Source organism: Choristoneura fumiferana, chromosome 11, assembly GCF_025370935.1.
Source record: "Choristoneura fumiferana chromosome 11, NRCan_CFum_1, whole genome shotgun sequence".
Taxonomy (NCBI): Eukaryota; Metazoa; Arthropoda; class Insecta; order Lepidoptera; family Tortricidae; genus Choristoneura; species Choristoneura fumiferana.
Genome location: NC_133482.1, coordinates 5,751,950 through 5,770,767, shown reverse-complemented (window position 1 = coordinate 5,770,767; position 18,818 = coordinate 5,751,950). Strand labels below are relative to the sequence as shown.

The window sequence follows — 18,818 nt, the reverse complement described above, 5'->3', positions numbered from 1 at the left end:
GTGACGTCACAAGGAACTTTTAACCAGCTATTGTCCATATTTTTTTGTTAAATTGACAAATGAAAAACCGGCCAAGTGCGAGTCGGATTCGCGCACCAAGGGTTCGGTATAAATATTTTTATTATATGATGTAACTAAAAAATTTACGGTTTTCGCAATTTTTCCTTTATCTGTGCTATAAGACGTTGCTTCGTACCAAATTTCAAGACTGAGTTTACGGGAAGTACCCCGTAGGTTTTGATTCCCTTGCGAGTTTCAAAAATTTGCGGCTTAAACGGCTGTATCTTTTGATTGCGTTGGCTTAGAAGTTTGATTTTTTCACAGCTCCAAGGGACAGTAGACCCGAGAATTTGGTATACATTTCAGCTTGATACCTCCACGCGTTCCTGAGAAAAAGGGTCTAAGGGCTAGTGGCAAAGGGAGTTCGAAATAAAAAACTCAAAGCAGTGGCATAAGTTGATTTATTCATATTTAAACAGGAAGAAAACTGACTTCATGTATTCTAAAAAAACAACCTAAAAAGTAATATTGTTCACTCTTGCTTTTGCGTGCATCAAGACAAACAAAATAATATTATTGTAGTGGAATAATATCTTAGTCTATTACATAAAGGATCACACGGTAGAAATGCCATTACAAACTATAGGAAAATAAAATAACTACATAATTACAACAAGGTTGTAAAGTTGTGACGTCAAAGATTGATCACGAACCTCATGCCTGTGTCACTTAAGAAAATAAAGAGTATTGTAGCGACATTTCTGTTATTTGTTTCACTAAATAATGCGCACAGTAATAATTAATAAAAGTATGCCTATCTGTCATGATAGAGGCCAAAGAGGAAAGTTCATAAAAGTATTCGGATTCGCCATATTATCTTAACAAAATATACTGAGCGGCAAAAAATCTGGCCCTCAAATGTATGCAGTAATAGGTAATTTTGTATGGAGAGTGGGCCAAATTTTGTAACGCTGAGTATATAGTCACTATTAAAGTTAATAGTTTAATCAAGTCCATACAAATATGTTACATAGAAACATAGTTCTATGCAAACGAAATTTTTATCACATTTCTATACCTATATTGAATAAAATAGCTACAGGACCTCATTTTACGCAGTAAACATCTTTACATATTTCTGAGACAAAAAGTGGAATGATGTTCATAAGATAGTGAAAAAGAAAAAAGGGGACCCACTTTGAGACTCGAGGAAAATATGATCTCCGCTTAAAACGAGGTCTACTTTCAAGTGAAGTGTGCGCAACTTCAACTGTAGATGAGCTATAGAAGCGAAATGAATGTCTATCGATGTTAGCATAGTCATCTAAAGCTAGAAACGAACCATTGACTAGTCTAAACTGTCAGTACTTGTGGCGCCTTATTTTTCTAAAGACGGAGGGCGTTTTCAAAAAAGTGTACTTTTTCATTCAAAATGTTTGTAATTTTTTCATACAAATTTCATGAGTCTGTTTTGTGACGCACATACAGTGATTGAAAAATATGTCACGAAACTGACGTTTTTGTTTAGACATTTTTTAAATTATCGGAATCGATTGTACTCTTGATTCTGAGTAGGAAAACCATATTTTTTTGTAAAATTGAAAAAAAAAAGATAAGATACATATTCATTTTGTGGATACTTGAAAATTAGTGGTTTTTAGCTTTAAACAGTGCGCCTTGAATCACAAGAATATATTTTCATGGCACCTGACAATAAATCCAATTTTATACAAAATATTTACAACAGCTACAATACTTAGCAACGGAAAGCAACTAAGTAAATGCTCTAACTAAATGCTATAAAAACTAAGCACCATAGAATTGTTATTTTTTTCTCCTAATTTCTCGAAAGTTGACGCACTAGCGATATATTAAGTAATTGAAAATAATATTTAAATGACAAACATAATATTTAGTTCTTTATTTATTACCTGCGCGTCCGAGCTTCGCTCAGCTTCCTTCGAGTTTATCTCTTACATTCCGAGTAGGGTAGGATTTTACTCTGAACATACGGTTATCTCAAAATTCTATGAGATGACGGTAAAATATTTCTTTACTTTTGTGTGATAATGATAAACCTATCTAGCTTGCTTTTTATTTTTGCTTTTTATTTTTTGCGAATAGTGAATAAATGTTTCTTTCTTTCTTTATTAGCTAGATCTAGTCGGAAATTTCACCAAAATCGTTGGACAAGTTTCTCAAAACCAATTACATTACAATACATAACGAGAATTGTTCGTTTGAAGTATCAAATAGGACAATAAAAAAATCGGAAGGTCAAAATTACGCTTCCGTGGCCGAAATATGAATGGCCCGCCATTTATTTTCGATTGGCTGTATGACTTAACTACAAATTTCTACACCTTACACCAGCCGATAACTATAAAAATATATCATATAAAAATTTTAAGTTTGGCTTTAAAATCTTTTTTTTTAATATTATTAAGAGTATATTACATTTAAAAGTAAGATTTATCCACTCTCGGAGTGCCTCGAAAGTTACATAAGAGGAACTGAAATGGGTCAAAATAGGAATATTTAGCAAACCAATTTGATACAATCAATGTAAAGTGAGCAAATATATTTGAGTTAGGTCCATATTGCTGCTCAGTGTCATTATCAAAAATTAATTAAGGAAACCGAGACCCAACGGTTATTTTTTTACACGGATGCTTTCTGTAGAGTTGTTTACGTCTCTTGCATGCCAAGTGACTAAACCTGCAAATGTAAAACATGTTAATTAATTTTATGATTTAAATTCGGGTTTTGTTCCGCGTACCTTGACGACGACTGGTGGTCGTCTCGTGATCATGGCGCATGCAACTGTGCCGAAATATCCAGCTTCTCTAAAATCAAGGTACGCGGAACAAAACCCGAATTTACATCATAAAATAAGTAGACCGCGATAGTCTAAGTCTTAACATTGTGTGGAAATTAACTGTCTAAAATTTTCACTGAAATGACAAAAATCACGGGTCTCAAATGAATCGTTTCATAACGCCTCAATGAGTGTTTGTGTGACGGGCTAGGTGGCGCTAGTAGCGTTAGGTATGTTTGACAACTTTGACTTTTGTGATTAGACGAAAAATTCATAGTAGAAGATATAAGCCTACATCGATTTGCACCGGTCTGATAATAGAATAAAATGTATTTTATAATAAATTTAGTATATTAGAAAATTTTAGAAATGGTTTTGTCAAAAAATTCCTGGACAGGCTATTTTTTTAAATATTTTTTAATTAAATGCAGACAACTCTTTATCAACGCGTTCACAATAAAACAGCGCTTACGTTGATATACAATTTGTTCTATTATCTAATCAAGTGAAAGTAACTAGCAGCGACATAATTGTTCAAGTTTATACCTGGCAACCCAATAGTTTGTCCAGGTAAACAATAGCAAACCCAACGTCTACATATTCTATAGGTTTTTCTTAATATTAAAATTTTCTTATTATCTCGATGATGTAACAAAAAATAATTAAAACTCATTTTTAAAAAATAATTAAAAATAGACTGTCCAGGATTTTTTAGCAAATCCATTTCTAATATATTTTCTCATTCGAGGGTTCCCTGGTCAAACCCGATAAGTCGAAATAATTGACTGTTGAAAAAAGAACACTATATTTTATGTTGAAGTTTAAATTCGATTTTTTTATGAATTATTAGATCGAGTTATTGGGTTTGACCAGGCAACCCTCGCATTATACCAAATTTATTATAAAATACGTTTCATTTTGTTATCAGACCGGTGAAGATCTTTTCAAGTTTGGATCTTAGTTAGACCATAACTAAATGAGCCAATCAAGCAAGACTGTAACGTCAAATCGACCGCTTACTTTCTTAACCTCGGATTTACCCGAATTGTATACAACAAATCAACACTCTAATCATACTTCACATAAAGATTATTCTAAAGCAATACATGCGAGATACGAGGTTATGAAAGTCAGCGGTCGAAATGGACCCTGGACTGTCTGTATACCTACATATTTCAGCTAAATCGGTTCAGCGGTTCAAACGTCAACGTGATGAGGTAATAAACAAACAAACAGACTAAACAAATTTGCGCATATATAATATTAGTGGGACAGAGAGGCGACGTTTCGTGCGGCGCATTCTTCTTGGCAATGATGGTATTTCCGAAAGAGCTTGTAGTTAAAAAAATACCGTAAAAGATAAATAAATAAGTACGTACGTCATCGTTCAGGCGTCGTGCGCACGCCACTTGTCGGCGGAGTCGCGGCGCGCGTGCGGCGCGAGGTGCGCGCGCACGCCGCCCAGCACGTCGGCGGCGCCGCCGGCCGCCAGCGCCAGCGGGCCACGGCCGCGCCCGGCAGGTGCCGCAGCACGCCCGCGCCGCGCCCCTGAGCCGCCGCCAGCGCCATCGTCGCCGCCGTCTCCGCGAAACCCTGACAAATGTAGAAAGCGTGTCACACACTAACCAGATACGGTAAGATATCTGTATCTGAACGCATATCTTTCAATATCGCTTCCTAAGTTATTCTATGGACTAACACACACAGTGCAGATAATTTATGTTTTATCGTAGTGGAGACTGACATATATTTAAGTTTTTATACGGAGATAAAATATTGTCGCATCTGCGCGTAGTGTGAGAAGCTTAAAGCTGCGTATCGAACACTGTTCGACCGCGGCGCGGCAAACCTATGTCTTGGCTACTTGTGTACTTCTATGGCGTGCGTGGAGTAGGCAGCGCAGCAGGTATTGGCAGCGCTAGTGCCAACTACCAACTGCCTACCTTGGAATCCACCTAATACACGCCACTGTGTGTACTACGTCAAACTTGTGTAAACTGAAGGGATAGATAGGCGCCGCTAAACCGAGCGAGTTCAAAAAGGAGTGCATAATTATAGTGACGACATAAATGTACACAAATATTCGACCTTGCTAAATTTACAATAAGGTACAAAATCAATTGAAGTCGTTAAAAATTAATTCCTTATGGGTAAACAATATAAAACTATGATTAATTTTGTAGTAGCGTATCAAAAATAGCGGGACCTAGAAAAGGGTCATCCATAAATTCTGTCATTTAGAGGGGGGAGGGGGTCAGCCGGCTTGTGACACAGAAACAAAACAATTGCGATGTTAATAACATTGGATTTTTAGAAAGAGATGATGAATACAACCGCGGACGTCAGGGTGTCAAGACAATACAGCCTCAAGTTAAGCCTCCTTTACATATATATAATACTCGTGTCAGGAGTCTCCATTCGTCCACAATAGTCTAGTGCCTGAAAATAGCCAGCTAGATTTACACAAAATATTGGACACGTGGGTTTTTTCTTTTGGCCAATTAAAGAAAAAAATATGAAGATATATAGAACCGTCCAGTAGAACATTATAGTATCTTAAAACTATAGGTCTCTACCTATTACACCGTATCATGCCATGTCAGGCCAAAATATATTCTTTTGTATCGAAAAGTATTAGAATATGCTCACTAGCACGTTTCGTAACCAACCATCGACGTCGCGTGTCATGTACGCCCTTGGCATCTCAAATTCAAAATGCTTTTATTGTTGCTGTTGTTTTTATTTTTATCCCGTTCCTTGTACGTTCCTGTTACGGGCATGGCATGATACGGCGTAGTGTAGTGGGTAGAGACATTAAGTATACGTACCGCTATAAGCATAGGTTTTATGTGTCAATGCACTGTACCTCTCTAACGGTGTGGTAGGCCGTGGCCACGCCCTCTCGTATGTCGGCGGGCATGCGCGCGGGGTCGCGGCGGCGGCGGCGGCGGCGCGCGCGCCGGTCGTACGCGGCCTGAAGCTGCAGCGTCGGCGCCGGCGTCAGCATGTCGAACGCTGTCTCCGCCGTCGCCTGAAATACAGAATTGATTGTTAGATAGATAGATTTTATTTTTTATCTTTTGAAAAATACATTACAAACACGTGTCAGGTAATTATAAGATATTCCAGAAGGATCGTCAAATGTATAAAAAAATGTACAATAGTTGTCAAATTATAACAAAACGTCAGCCAAAAATAAATACAATGCCAAATTATAATTACGCCTAAAAATAATAATATCAATTGTTTAAAATATTAAAATTACAATTTCAATGTAAAATTTAGGAAATAGGATAAATTTTACAATTCAGGTAAAGCACGGTCGGGCCAGGGAGATTAGGTTAGCGTCTTAAAAATCTAATTAATTCGTTAGTTAGATTATTAAAAAAATATTTTGACAATTTATTAAAAAAAACCATCAACATCAAGCTGTATAAGGATACAGCTCACACACAAAACCTCGGTCGGTGAAGTAATTCAAACTCTTCACTTTCTTTCTTCAGCCTTTTCATTTCTTCATGCACCCCCGGCGTTAACTCTCTTACCATCAGGAGACCCACTTGCTCGTTTTCCATCCAGTAAAAAAAAAAAAAGTTAACTATTTCCTTAATTTGGCTGAAATTATTAAATCTTGGTCTTTCTCTTCTGTAAAATAATGTTATTCTTATTTATTTGGACAATCCACTGAAATTGGACTTGCCGAGAAGCCAAGCAGTAATCATATTTTGATGTAAGGCATTACTTGATACTTATAACATTGCGTTCCCATAAACCTCCAAAATGAGGCGAGTCGAGTGTGAGGTAGTGTTGGTGGAAGTCCTACGCTGCGGTCCGCGGTCTCTATTCGAGAACTTTTAGACCGTAATGGCCATCTGTTCTCCGTGTTATATGGCCTGCCCATTGTCACTTCGAACGAGCTAATTCGCTTAGCTATGTCGGTGACCCTGAATGAAATAATGCTGGTATACATATGCATAGAATTTTTTTTAGACAATTCAAATTTCACCTGTATTAGTTGAAGCAGCCGGGTCGTGATGTCAAGCGCGGCGACGGCTGTGCGCGCGGTGAAGGATGCGGCGCCGCGTCGCAGCCCGTGGACCAGTCGTCCGTCGCGCCGCCATTGCTCCACCGGTAGCCATACCAGGTCGCGGATGCCCGTTACTGGAATTGATATGATTGATTCAGATTTATTTTACGGAGGTCCATATGAATTACATCCATATGGGTCCATATGGGTTACGCTACCTATCCAGCAAGACTTAAATATTAGCAAAGATTCTTACGCTTTAAATAATTGGCGACTGGTGCGCAATACTTATTTGGTTATAATAAGCTTTTCTACTATTTATTATCAGGTGTCTATTCAAACATAATTTAAGGGGGGTTGGAGTTGCAACCCTAGAAAGTAACTTCTAATATCATTCCATTCATTTCATTAATTTGGATGTTTAATATGTATTTAAGTATGTATTTATCTACATAAGTATGTTTATCCGTTGCCTAGTATCCATAGTACAAAGCTTTGCTTAGTTTGGGACTAGGTCAATTGGTGTCAAGTATCCCATGATATTTATTAATTAATTTTATTCCGAATAAAATAAATAAAAATTGAGTTTTATACTATAACGAATTTGAGGCGCAATTTAATAAACTCTGCTACTTAATACCTGCCAAATTACATAGTTCAATCTCCCCAATAGAACAATCCCCATTGTTCTTATCTGTTAGGAACATATATAAAGAATTTTCAGCTTGTATAAAATAACGAAGACCTGGCTGTCGCGGGCTCTTGCTCTAACAGTACTATTAGATATACTCGTAGTGTGATGGCAGGTACTCACTAAGCTGTAGCAAAGAGTGCATGGGTCCGATCCCGCTGAGCAGGCCTGGTAGCTGATGTCGCTTGATATCTGACAGCCACTCGTGGAGCGCCCATTGCACCAACTTCTCCAATCCGAGCAGACCGAGCCTGTGGGATTTTGAGATGTTACTATCGTTCATTGTTCATTACTTACACGGAACGTACATTACTTGACCGAGGTTTAGGCGAAGAGACAAAACTGAAATAAAAAAACGGCGAGTGTGCGAGTAACAGCAGACTTTTATTATAATAAACGTACTTAAAATACAACTTACTTGTAGTCAAGCCTCTTGAGCGTGAGTTCGGAGCAGTTGAGCTGACCGAGGCCCATGAGTAAGCCCGCGACAGGACCCGCGGACAAGTCCACTCGCTTGCCGACGTAGTCCAAGCGGATGGGGACTTCGGGCGAGAACACTACGCGTCTGAACAAAGCAAGCAAATATTTGTGATACGGAATATTTTCAGGGCTTAAGGATGCAGCTTGACCTTTAATTTCATAGGCAATGTCATTTGCGTTTTTTGTGTTTTGTGATTTTGAGTTGCGAGAAATCATAGAAGTCCTAGCAATGGGCACAGCTTTTGAGGATTAACTTTATCTATACTAGTCAAAAGAAAATAAGGGTCACTTGAGTTGCATCGGTAAAATTAGATCAAAAATACGTTTGCTTTTGAAAATGAAAATGATAAATAAATGCTTTTTTTTCAATATGGTGATTAAAACTTGTCATTCAAATGTTAGAATCGTCGAAAATTTCAAAATCGCAAAAAGTATGCGTCTACAACAGACAGCTTTGTGATTAGATCGCAATCAAGATCCACAATTGTTTGTTAAAAACTGGCGATAGCATCCGTTTAAACAGGGCACCTGCACATCTCGTTGGTGGAATCATGACGGGAGGGCGCTGGAGCATTGTCCTCAATCACATATACTCCCTTGGGCGCCGTAGAGCCGTAGAAACCAGCTGAGGAATACCAGAAGATGGGCAGCAGCGTATTCTTGGCAACTTTTACATCCTATACTTCCCTCGCCAACCCGCTCAACAAGCTTGGCGAGTACTGGCATTAGTAACTTCGTTATCATCAGCCTACATCAGTCCAGACGTAGGCCTCCCCTACGCGTAGGCGCCATTGCACCGTCCTCTGTGCCTGTGTTGTGTGTAACTTACCTAAAGTAAATAGGCGAGTCATCGACCGGCTCTAAGTCGACGGCAACCTTGGCTTGCGGCCGCTCCTGTGTCATGCCGAGGCGTTGGAAGTCTTCTTCCAACTGGATGAGGTTTTCAGACACCAGCCGCTCAGCCTCGTAGGGCTCCATTAGCGGTTCGTCGTCGCGCATCACTGGCAATACCACATAGATTTTTAAAGAAATTGAACAATTTGAACTCTTGGGGCCAAGCTCCAGGGAGCTAAGGACTGGTACGAGTAAGCTATGGCTTTTTTAGCCGGCGAGTCTGGGACTGACTGGCTTCTCCCTTGCTTGCCAGTCGTCCATAATGGAGTTTTCCCGACCGCACGCCCCTATCTTCGATAAACCACCTCATATAAAATTAAAAACAAGGAAACAAAAGCAAGGACCTTATGTCTTTGGCCTTTCGCCCACTCAACCACAAACCAAAAATAGAAAAGTGGCGTAGAAAAGTAGACTTAATAGAGTAATAGAGAAAACAAAAGATCCCGTACCATGGTACTGAAAAAAAAAACTTGTGTGGAGATCCTCTTTAATTTTTAACTTAGTATTTCACTAGATGTTATGAAAGATCATGGTGAACGGTTGTGTTGCTCTGAACATGAACTCTGACTGAGTTCGAAATAAGTCGGTATTGTGTAGGTGGTGACAGTTTAGTTTATCGCAAGGTCGCGGTTGAGCAAAGTAATTGTTTTTAGTTAATTTACTGAGCGGCAAAAAATCTGGCCCTCGAATACATTTAATAGAATGCAGTAATAAGTAATTTTGTATGGAGAGTGGGCCAAATTTGGTGCGGCTGAGTAGTTTCTTACCAGCGTCGTTGAGACTCAGGGCGTCAGCGTCGCCGAGCGAGGTGGGCGTGGGCGGTGGGTCCCTCAGATGACTGGCGATACTCATCACTGGGGGCCGATGGGTCGGCGTGGTCTGACGGGAGCTGCTGGAGTCTGTTGACAGGCCGCTTATGCTTTTTGCATCGTCGTCTGCAATGAAAGGTAGTTTTAAAGAAATTTTACAGTGATTAAATGCGATAGTGTGTGTGTGTGTGTGTGCGCGCGAAGATAGCTGGACATCTGGAATAACATAAAGGATTTTTTTCCCGATATTCACACGGGATAGGGATAAAATGTTGAAATAACAACCGCTGGGCTAAGTTAAGAAATTTGGCATGGTTGTTTTTAATGCAACGTCAATGAAAACTACGACATAATTTTCGGGAATTCCCACGGGAATTTTCTAAAATCCAGGAATTTCAATTCAGCTACTAAGTCAAATACTAATAAACACCAGTACTTAATATAGTGGGTTACATCAGTTCGAGCTTTTACCAGTGTTCTCGTCCGTCCCGAGCTTGGAGAAGAACCCCACGAGGAAGGCCAGCGTGTCCTGGTCGAGATTGAACCGCAGCGGCAGCAGCGATATCTTGAGGCAGCACTCCTGCGCACACAGCGCTGGCTCCGGCCGCAAGTGCACCGCTTTTATCACCAACTGGGACGGAGTGGAAATTTAAAGTAAGCTGACTTTTAGAGCATCCTTAGGCTACGTACGCACTATGCGACCGATATTTTGAAAGGGACGGCGTGCTAAAGACATAGCCTAAGTAGTTTCGTTAAGCCGGCTTTACATTTAAAATTTTATTCATTGTAAAGTCATGTACATACATAGTTATAAAAGGTGTTACAATATTATTAATCAGTCCATGATGTAAGGGTACGCAATAATAATTATGAAAAGTTTGAAAGTTAAAAGATTTTTTTAACTTCATCCATTACAAAGATACAAACACAGTGAAATCTTTTCTCTTTATATTACTTTAGGTCTTAGCTTCTCAACCATGTTTTGCCTAATACCGCCTTTGAGATTATATTTTCTAAAGCTCCCTATTTTTTATCTATTTAGTAATTACTTATACTTGAAGTTAAATTACTTAAATAACTTTCCTTCAAATTTTTTCTACGTATTCTGCTGCCACTGCCTCCTGAAAGTCTTAAACACCCACATTATCGTATAAGGCAAAAGGCAGATCTAAAAAAAAATAGTTTTGGGTTATTCATAACATCTGATGCAGAATGTCTTAAGCTGCACAATGGTATAAATAACTTAAGTGGTTTTTTTGAGATACCGCCTTTCGCTTTAAGAGGGTAGTATGGTGTCAACTGCCCAACTGTTCCACTTACCATATGCGCGTTGCTCCTTTCTGGCTCATCTTTGACCTTGTACTGGCTCAGTAGTTTGTTGATGTCGCTGCAAACCAGCCGGTCGAGCACTTCTATCTTGCTGATAGCCAGGGTCTGCCGGGAAGCGTGCGTGCCGCTTGAAGGATAGGTCTCGTGTTGGAATTTCACCTAAAACACATGTTATTACATTGTAAACTAGTATTTACTTTGTAATTTTAGGTACGTTGTCAATTGCGGTTTAACGCGGCAAGCGTATTGGGCACCTTTGCGACGTTTTTATTCTTCTGAGGCCCACCATATGAATATTTATGAACATAATCCCACTATTCGCCTAATAGAATAAATGCGAAAGTTTGTAAGCCTGTTTGTTTCTTACTTCATCACGTCTAAACCGCTGAACCGATTTAGATGAAATTCGGTATACAGATAGTTTGAGCCCCGGGGAAGGACATAGGATAGTTTTTATCACGAAAAATTTCATAGTTCCAGCGGGATAGTGAAAACAGAATTCTACGCGGACGGAGTCGCTGGTAACAGGCTAGTACTGACATAAAGTTTATCTGACGTGGTGCAAAACTGTTGAAACCTCATTGTACTGGCCATCAGATATTGTGTTTTGCGTGACATTGATTTGATTTGTTGATAGACTTCAATACAAATTTGGTTCTGAGAATATTTGTTTTATTAGGTTATGGGAATTTTACAAATATTCCTTTTATAAGTAATATTCTTCTATTTTTGGGATTAGTTTTACCTTTTTAATTTGTGTTTTGCAAATATGAGTGTCCAAAAATTGGATCGCTTTAATATTGAAAAGCTACGCGGACTGGAAAACTGGTTGGTATGGAAATTCGATATAAACCTTCAACTAACTATGCATAAATTGCAAGATGTTGTGAAAGGCGTCGAAACTCTTCCTGTAATAGAGAAACAAAATATTTTTTACTTTGTTATATTTCCATAGGTCCGTCAATTCCCTTGAACTTGTGTAAATTCTATTGCACATTTAGGCCGCACGAGGTTACAAATATCACAAAGAATTTTGAGCCAGTCACCTTTGTTAAGCACAACTTGACGCAGGTGTGGTGGTCCCTGTGTCGGCCGCCGCGCGTCTTGATGTCGCGGCGCTTGGGCGCGCCGTGCGCCCGCACGCGCTCGGAGCCCGACGACCAGCTGACGCCCTGTCTGTAGGCGGCCGTCAACGCCCGCCCGGATTCGTAAGGCTCATAGTCTTTGCTGCGTCTATCGGTGTGAAATAGTACATTGTGTCTTAGGGGCGGTAAATAAGGAATTACGGACAAGAGTCTATTAGAAGCGCGAAGTAGAAGAGAAGGGATTTCATAAAATTTTAATTTCATTTGTTTTTTTTTCCTAATTTCAGTACCGCCCGTGTGACATGCAATGTTTTTCCTCACATTTGTGAGTAAATAAAATAATACATATATGCATTTATATTATGACGCCCGGATGGCCAAGTGGTTAGAGAACCTGACTACGAATTTCTCGGGTTCTATTCCCGGCCGGGGCAGATATTTGTATGAATAATACGAATGTTTGTTCTCGGGTCTTGGATGTTAATATGTATTTAAGTATGTATTTATCTATATACTTAAGTATGTTTATCCGTTGTAGTGTCATAGTATAAATATTATGTGTTTAGTTTTGGACTAGGTCATATAACAAAAATAAGAACAGATCTTTGTATTTCTTATAGTTACAAACATGCCCATACTGACTGATTGAATTTCATGTCAATATAGCGCCGCAGTGTTCTATCGCACTATGTCATGTCAGTCCATTCAGACTTGAGACTTACTTGGAAGGCGTAGGTGAACTTTGTTTGACGTCGTCTATGGTTACGCTCTTCTTGGTGGGTGCCTGGTCTCCGGCCGCTTTGAAATCCGCGCCCCCGAACATGTTCCAAGTCACACTCATTTCGCATAGTGTGTACCTGCAGGATACCATTGAAGTTATAAGCAAAATGCCTAAACAAAATCGATTAGTGTTTGGATTTTTTTAAAGTAAATAAAACATAAACACCTCACCAGAAACATAATAATTGCAATAACAAGTGAAGTAACAAGGAAAGAAAGAGTAACAAAGAAAAAAATCATTTGGGACTTCTCAATTCGTGGTTTTATCGAAGTTGCACCAAAAACAAGCGTGCCATATTTCATGACTTCATGACTCTAAACCCAGCAGTTGTTATTTCGAGATTTTATCCCTATCCCGTGGGAATATCGGGATAAAAAGTAGCCTATGTGTTATTCCAGACGTCCAGCCGTTTTAGCGTGAAGGAGTAACAAACACACACACGCATCCACACATCACACACACGCCCACGCAGACATACATACTCACAAACTTTTGCATTTATAATATTAGCAGGACGAGGCCTAAACTGCACAAACCTTAACACTGGTAATGGGAAGCTCTTAGGCGCCTTCAGGACATCGCTCCGTGCCGCTGGTATAGTGAAATGGTTGTCGAACATGTAGACCTGCCCGGGGCCTATCCAGTTGACGACGGGCTCGTCGAGGTCATTGTCCTCGCAGAGCGGCTGCGACTCCACTATGCAGTATTCGTCGTCTGTGTTGCCGCCGTCGCCGCCGGATTTTGCCTGTTGAATGATCGAATGAAATGTACCAAAAACTTTATAGTGCAGGAAAATATTGCGAGAAAACTTGCAAAACCTGCGAAGCAATTCAATGGTGTGTGTGAAGTTCCCAATCCGCACTGGGTCCCTACTAACTACTTCTTGTTGTTACTGTCCCGTTAGTGTCCCGAGGGGACAAAAGTAGTACAGTTTAATAGAAGAAATTTTGTGTCACATTATACTAACATGCTTATTATATATTATAGAAGGGGCTTAAATCTACCACAAAAATGCATATTAGGCAAATTTTAATCCCGTAAACTTACGGTTTAAAGAGTGACCACAGTGACCACGAGTTTTAAGTATATCACACTGAGATGTTATAACCCCCACGATCATAGAGAATGTAGTCTAAATATAAACACAATTTAAAGCTTAATTAAGGTGTTAACCACGCTATGTGGATAATTAATCTCTCGATGCACCCTTCCTCTACTATACTGTCATGATGGGTAGTGAGACTGCAGTAGCATAATAAGACAAATACGAATGTTTTCGGAAAAATACTATGGGAAAGCATTATTCACTAGTAGCGTTTACCCGCGGCTTCGCATGCGTAAATCATTAGATACAGCAGTTGAATTGAAATTCCGGGATTTTATTAAATTCTCGTGGGAATTCCCGAAAATTAAATCGTTGTTTTCATTGATGTTACATTAAAAACAATCGTGGTCAAATTTCATGACTAAGCCCAGCGGTTGTTGTTTCGAGATTTTATCCCTATCCCGTGGGAATATCGGGATAAAAAGTAGCCTATGTGTTATTCCAGATGTCTTGCTATCTACATACCAAATTTCATGACTCTAAACTCAGCGGTTATTAGTTCGAGATTTTATCCCTATCCCGTGGGAATATCGAGATAAAAAGTATCCTATGTTTTAATCCAGGTTATAAACTAACTTTTTGCCAAATTTCATCCAAGGCCATCCAGCCGTTTCAGCGAGAAAGAAGTAACAAACATACTCACTCACTCACTGACAAACTTTCACACTTATAATATTAGTAGGATATGTTTTAACCCTTACCTTTTTCCGTTTAGACTTCTTTGGTGTAGGTTTAGGCGTCGATGTGGGATCTCCCAAGTCCTTCGTGACTACTACAGTCGGTTTCGCTTCCAGCATATCCTCGGGCACTGCCGGTCGGAACTCGTCGTAATCCAATGACTTCGACTCCTCGTTGTCTACGGATTCAGAGGGTTGACGCTTCGAGTTGGACTCGTCGGGGAAGAAGAATATTTCAACGCCTTCTTTTTCCGTAGAGCTGTTTAGATCGTCTTCTTCAACTGGAATATACGTCAATATCTAAATATGGAAAGTTATCAGAGCGCAGAGTACGTGCCGTGTCCCTGCGTTTGCACCAAAGATGTACGATGATGTGTAGTTTCGCCATGTCTGTTTGTCTGTCTGTCTGTCCGTCCGCGGCTTTGCTCAGAGACCATCAATGCTAGAAAGCTGTAATTTTGCACGGATATATAAGTAAATAATGCCGACAAAATGGTACAGTTAAGGTACCTCCCATAGACGTAAAGTGGGGGTGATTTTTTTTTCTCATCCTACCCTATGGTGTGGGGTATTGTTGGATAGGTCTTTTAAAACCATTAGGGGTTTGCAAAGAGGATTTTTCGATTCAGTGATTTGTTTGCGAAATATTCAACTTTAAAGTGCAAATTTTCATTAAAGTCTAGCGTCCCCCCTCTAAAATCTAAACCGGTGGGTGTAAAAATTAAAAAAAAATCAGGATGGTAGTAAGTATATCAAACTTTCAAGGAAAACTATAACGGCTAAGTTTGATTGAGAATTTTTAGTAGTTTATGAGTAAATAGCAGCCTAAGGTATAAAATATACCTAAACTTGGAAGATTCCGTATAAAATACGAAATCCTTAGAAAAATATTACTTAATGTTTTCGTTATGGCTACGGAACCCTATTTCGGGCGTGTCCGACATGCTCTAGGCCGGTTTTTTTTAACAAACTTAGACGTGGTTGGCCCCTTAGTAAATACTTACGCGTAGTATTAGGGCTTTCCTTCATTGCTTCGGCCATCAAATCATTAATCTGCTGAATTTCGCCTGGCGATAACTCCCTTATTTCCTCCATGGGTCGGTCTTCAAGTCCTTGAAAGTACAAAATAAAGGATATGACACTTATTTTGCAGCATCGCTTGGAATATGTTTCACTAATATCATACTTTAAGGCGCGCTTATAGAAGAATTTTCGGTATTTGAGGGGTGAAGCAGACGACGCGGTGGAGGCGAATGCGGGGCGGCTCGCGCGTCTGTCACGCAGCCCGTTGACGGCCTTATTCTGTTTGTATCCGTATTCTGATTAATGTGAATTCCGGATTTTTCCTTAAAATTATAATTACACATTTATTTGGTTTAATTAAGAAAATCTTCGTTTAATATGAATAGTCTTGGTAATAAACAAATTATTTGGGCCATTTCATAAAAAGTTGTACACACCGAAAAATCATGGGTTCAAAATCAATCTCGCTGTAAATTAATTTAAATATTTTTTACGGATGCCCTGATATATAAATTTATACAAACGTAATTTATATCTTTAAATAGTTATTTGGAATGGGTTAAAAAATATTTCCAAAGTAGGAGAGATGCAAGCGCTCCATTCCGTGACCAACTTGTCACAGTGATAAATAATAAAATAATAGGATTACAATTATCTAATTAATTTATAAACATTGGTTAAAGAGTAAATTACTGATTTACATTCTTAGTTGGACATCGAATGTACACATTTTTTTTCTAGAGATACTTATACTTCCATTACGTTACTCTTAGGATAAAATTAATCAAACTTTTCTCCACAAACAATTATTTAACAGGTTTATCTAATGAGATCAATTATTATGTAAATAACAAAACCCAACAGCATTTTATCAAATAATCAAAAAGTAGCTTAATTAACAAATTATATTATATTTTTGCATATAAAAATATTTCTTGTGTGGGACAGTCACGGAAAGAAATATATTGGTAAAGGAATAAATTCTTAAGTCTCTTTCACAACAATGACACAAACCTTACTAAAATGTATTGTATTTAAGATATATAAAATCTAAAAATCCATGGCCACGTTGATGGTGCTAGCGAAATTAATTTACTTCTTGTCAAGAAGCAATCCACGTCTGCGTAAATAATCATTTAGGGGTCCTAAAAACCACGTTTTACTTCATTCGTGGCTATTAAATTAAACTAGCACAAAACAATGAATACCTAATTTTTTCAACTAAATTATTAAAACCACCATTTTGTATGCAGCTTTATACTCCTATTCCGTTACTTTTTTCGTTCCACTTTTACGAAACTGGCGTTTGGGTTTCAGAATGGAAGTAACGGAGCACTACTTGTGGTTGGTTTTAATTAAATATTAAATTAAATAAACTTTAAACCAAGTTCAAAGAGCGAAAACTTGCTTTTTGAATACATAATTGATACACTAATAAAATATATACAAATGATTTATTATAAGTTTACCAGAAATTTGGTTTCGGATTGTGGAATCACAAAATGTTACCGCAGCAAACGTAGTGCAACGATGAGTCCTTGTCGGAAATTGGCCAACGGAATAAGGCGGTTATTTAATTTTTAGCTTAGTGTAGCCAGATTGAATAATATGCCAACAAATAGTGGAAATAATATTTACAGTTTATTCCCAAATAGCGGTTTCGGAATGGAGAATTCCACAAAGTTCAATTTACGTCTCAGAATAATTTTATTAATTTAAAATACTTGTAATGGTTTTAAATGGAAAATGTTCAAAGAATATCATTAAATATATATCAAACTATGAATAGTTGCCCATCGTTGATTTTTAGGAATGCCATTTTCGAAAAAACTGCCTTAGTTTTGTAGAGCAATCGACGTGGGACAGGGAAATTTAGTACTTTTTTAACAAAAAAATTTTTTTATAAAATGTTCTATACTAAATAATTTATGTTAAATAACTTGGCTGAATGCAAGATATTACCTTTGCCTGCAAAAATGAGAAAATCTAAACTTAGATCGAAACTGTTGCATATACTATCAGAAATGTCAGTGAAACTGTCAAAAGGATCAAGCAGGGCTACTACGAAACTCGAAACTAGAAGTTCGTGTCGTGCGGTCCCTCTGACACTTATACTATTTAATACGAGAGCGAGAGGGACGGTACGATACGAACTTCGAGTTTCGAGTTTCGTAGTAGCCGCAAGGTTCGCCGCATGTTCGCCGTGAGTAGTATAGGTTATACAACGTGCCTACAATTTGTATGGCAGTCGCGGTAGAATCTGGACGAAGCCGTCCGCGTCCGTGAGCAGCCGAGGCCCGCGCCAACCAGCTTGCGGTCGTAGTACGAATGTGAAATCCGCTCAGCAGGGCTACTACGAAACTCGAAGTTCGTGGGTTGCGGTCCCTCTGACACTTATACTATTTAGTACGAGAGCGAGAGGGACCGCACGACACGAACTTTGAGTTTGGAGTTTCGTAGTAGCCCTGCTGACTCAGCCCGACTCCGGCCGGTCGATTAGTGTGTGGTAGGTACTTACCGTTTAGGTACTCTAATGCTTCTCATATGTGCTCTGAGTTCACTTATGCGTTCCTCTTTCGCTTACTTTTTTAATACTGCGATTACTCATATTATTTGCTCTCAAAAGTAGTACTAGCGCGTTAGAAAAATGTGCACAGGTCCGTCGTCGACTACGTACACGCGTGTACTGGCGACTGGGAATACTTGGCCGCCGCCGCGCGCTAGAACCGTTTTATTTTGCCAAAGACGAAATAAATTGGTATGATTGATGTACTCAACCTATTGAAAATCTATGAAGCATAAATCTAAATCTACTAAAAAACTATTTAATAAAGCAAATTTTGTATTGATATTCATAATAGTTTTCATAATATTTGGTTTAACGTGTAAATGAAGGCTCTTTTTCAAAAAAATAATCTATCGAGGTTTTTGTCAGCAATCGTGTTTTTGATGAAGTCAAAAACTAGCTAATAGACTGAAAATATACATATAAAAAAATTGCAGTTGTAAGTATTGTGTAAGTATATTTTAATATTTTCTAAAATTGTAGTTTTCACTACGTACAGCGCCTTAATTAGATAAATACTTAAATAGATCATC

The 18,818-nt window shown here is 38.6% G+C and overlaps 1 protein-coding gene across 1 annotated transcript in view; it reads right to left on the bottom strand.

The window, feature by feature from the left end:
• Positions 1-443: 443 nt before the first annotated feature.
• The window catches only part of Atg2 (Autophagy-related 2), a 53,419-nt gene continuing 35,044 nt past the window's right edge, over positions 444-18,818 (bottom strand). The window contains 16 exon segments of the mRNA XM_074094186.1: positions 444-2,718; positions 4,198-4,321; positions 4,324-4,411; positions 5,685-5,849; positions 6,825-6,979; positions 7,660-7,787; positions 7,955-8,101; positions 8,846-9,017; positions 9,678-9,845; positions 10,191-10,350; positions 11,040-11,207; positions 12,095-12,281; positions 12,856-12,990; positions 13,451-13,659; positions 14,721-14,977; positions 15,701-15,808. Of these exon segments, the coding sequence (XP_073950287.1) occupies positions 4,206-4,321; positions 4,324-4,411; positions 5,685-5,849; positions 6,825-6,979; positions 7,660-7,787; positions 7,955-8,101; positions 8,846-9,017; positions 9,678-9,845; positions 10,191-10,350; positions 11,040-11,207; positions 12,095-12,281; positions 12,856-12,990; positions 13,451-13,659; positions 14,721-14,977; positions 15,701-15,808 (2,363 nt within the window). The 3' untranslated portion in view covers positions 444-2,718; positions 4,198-4,205.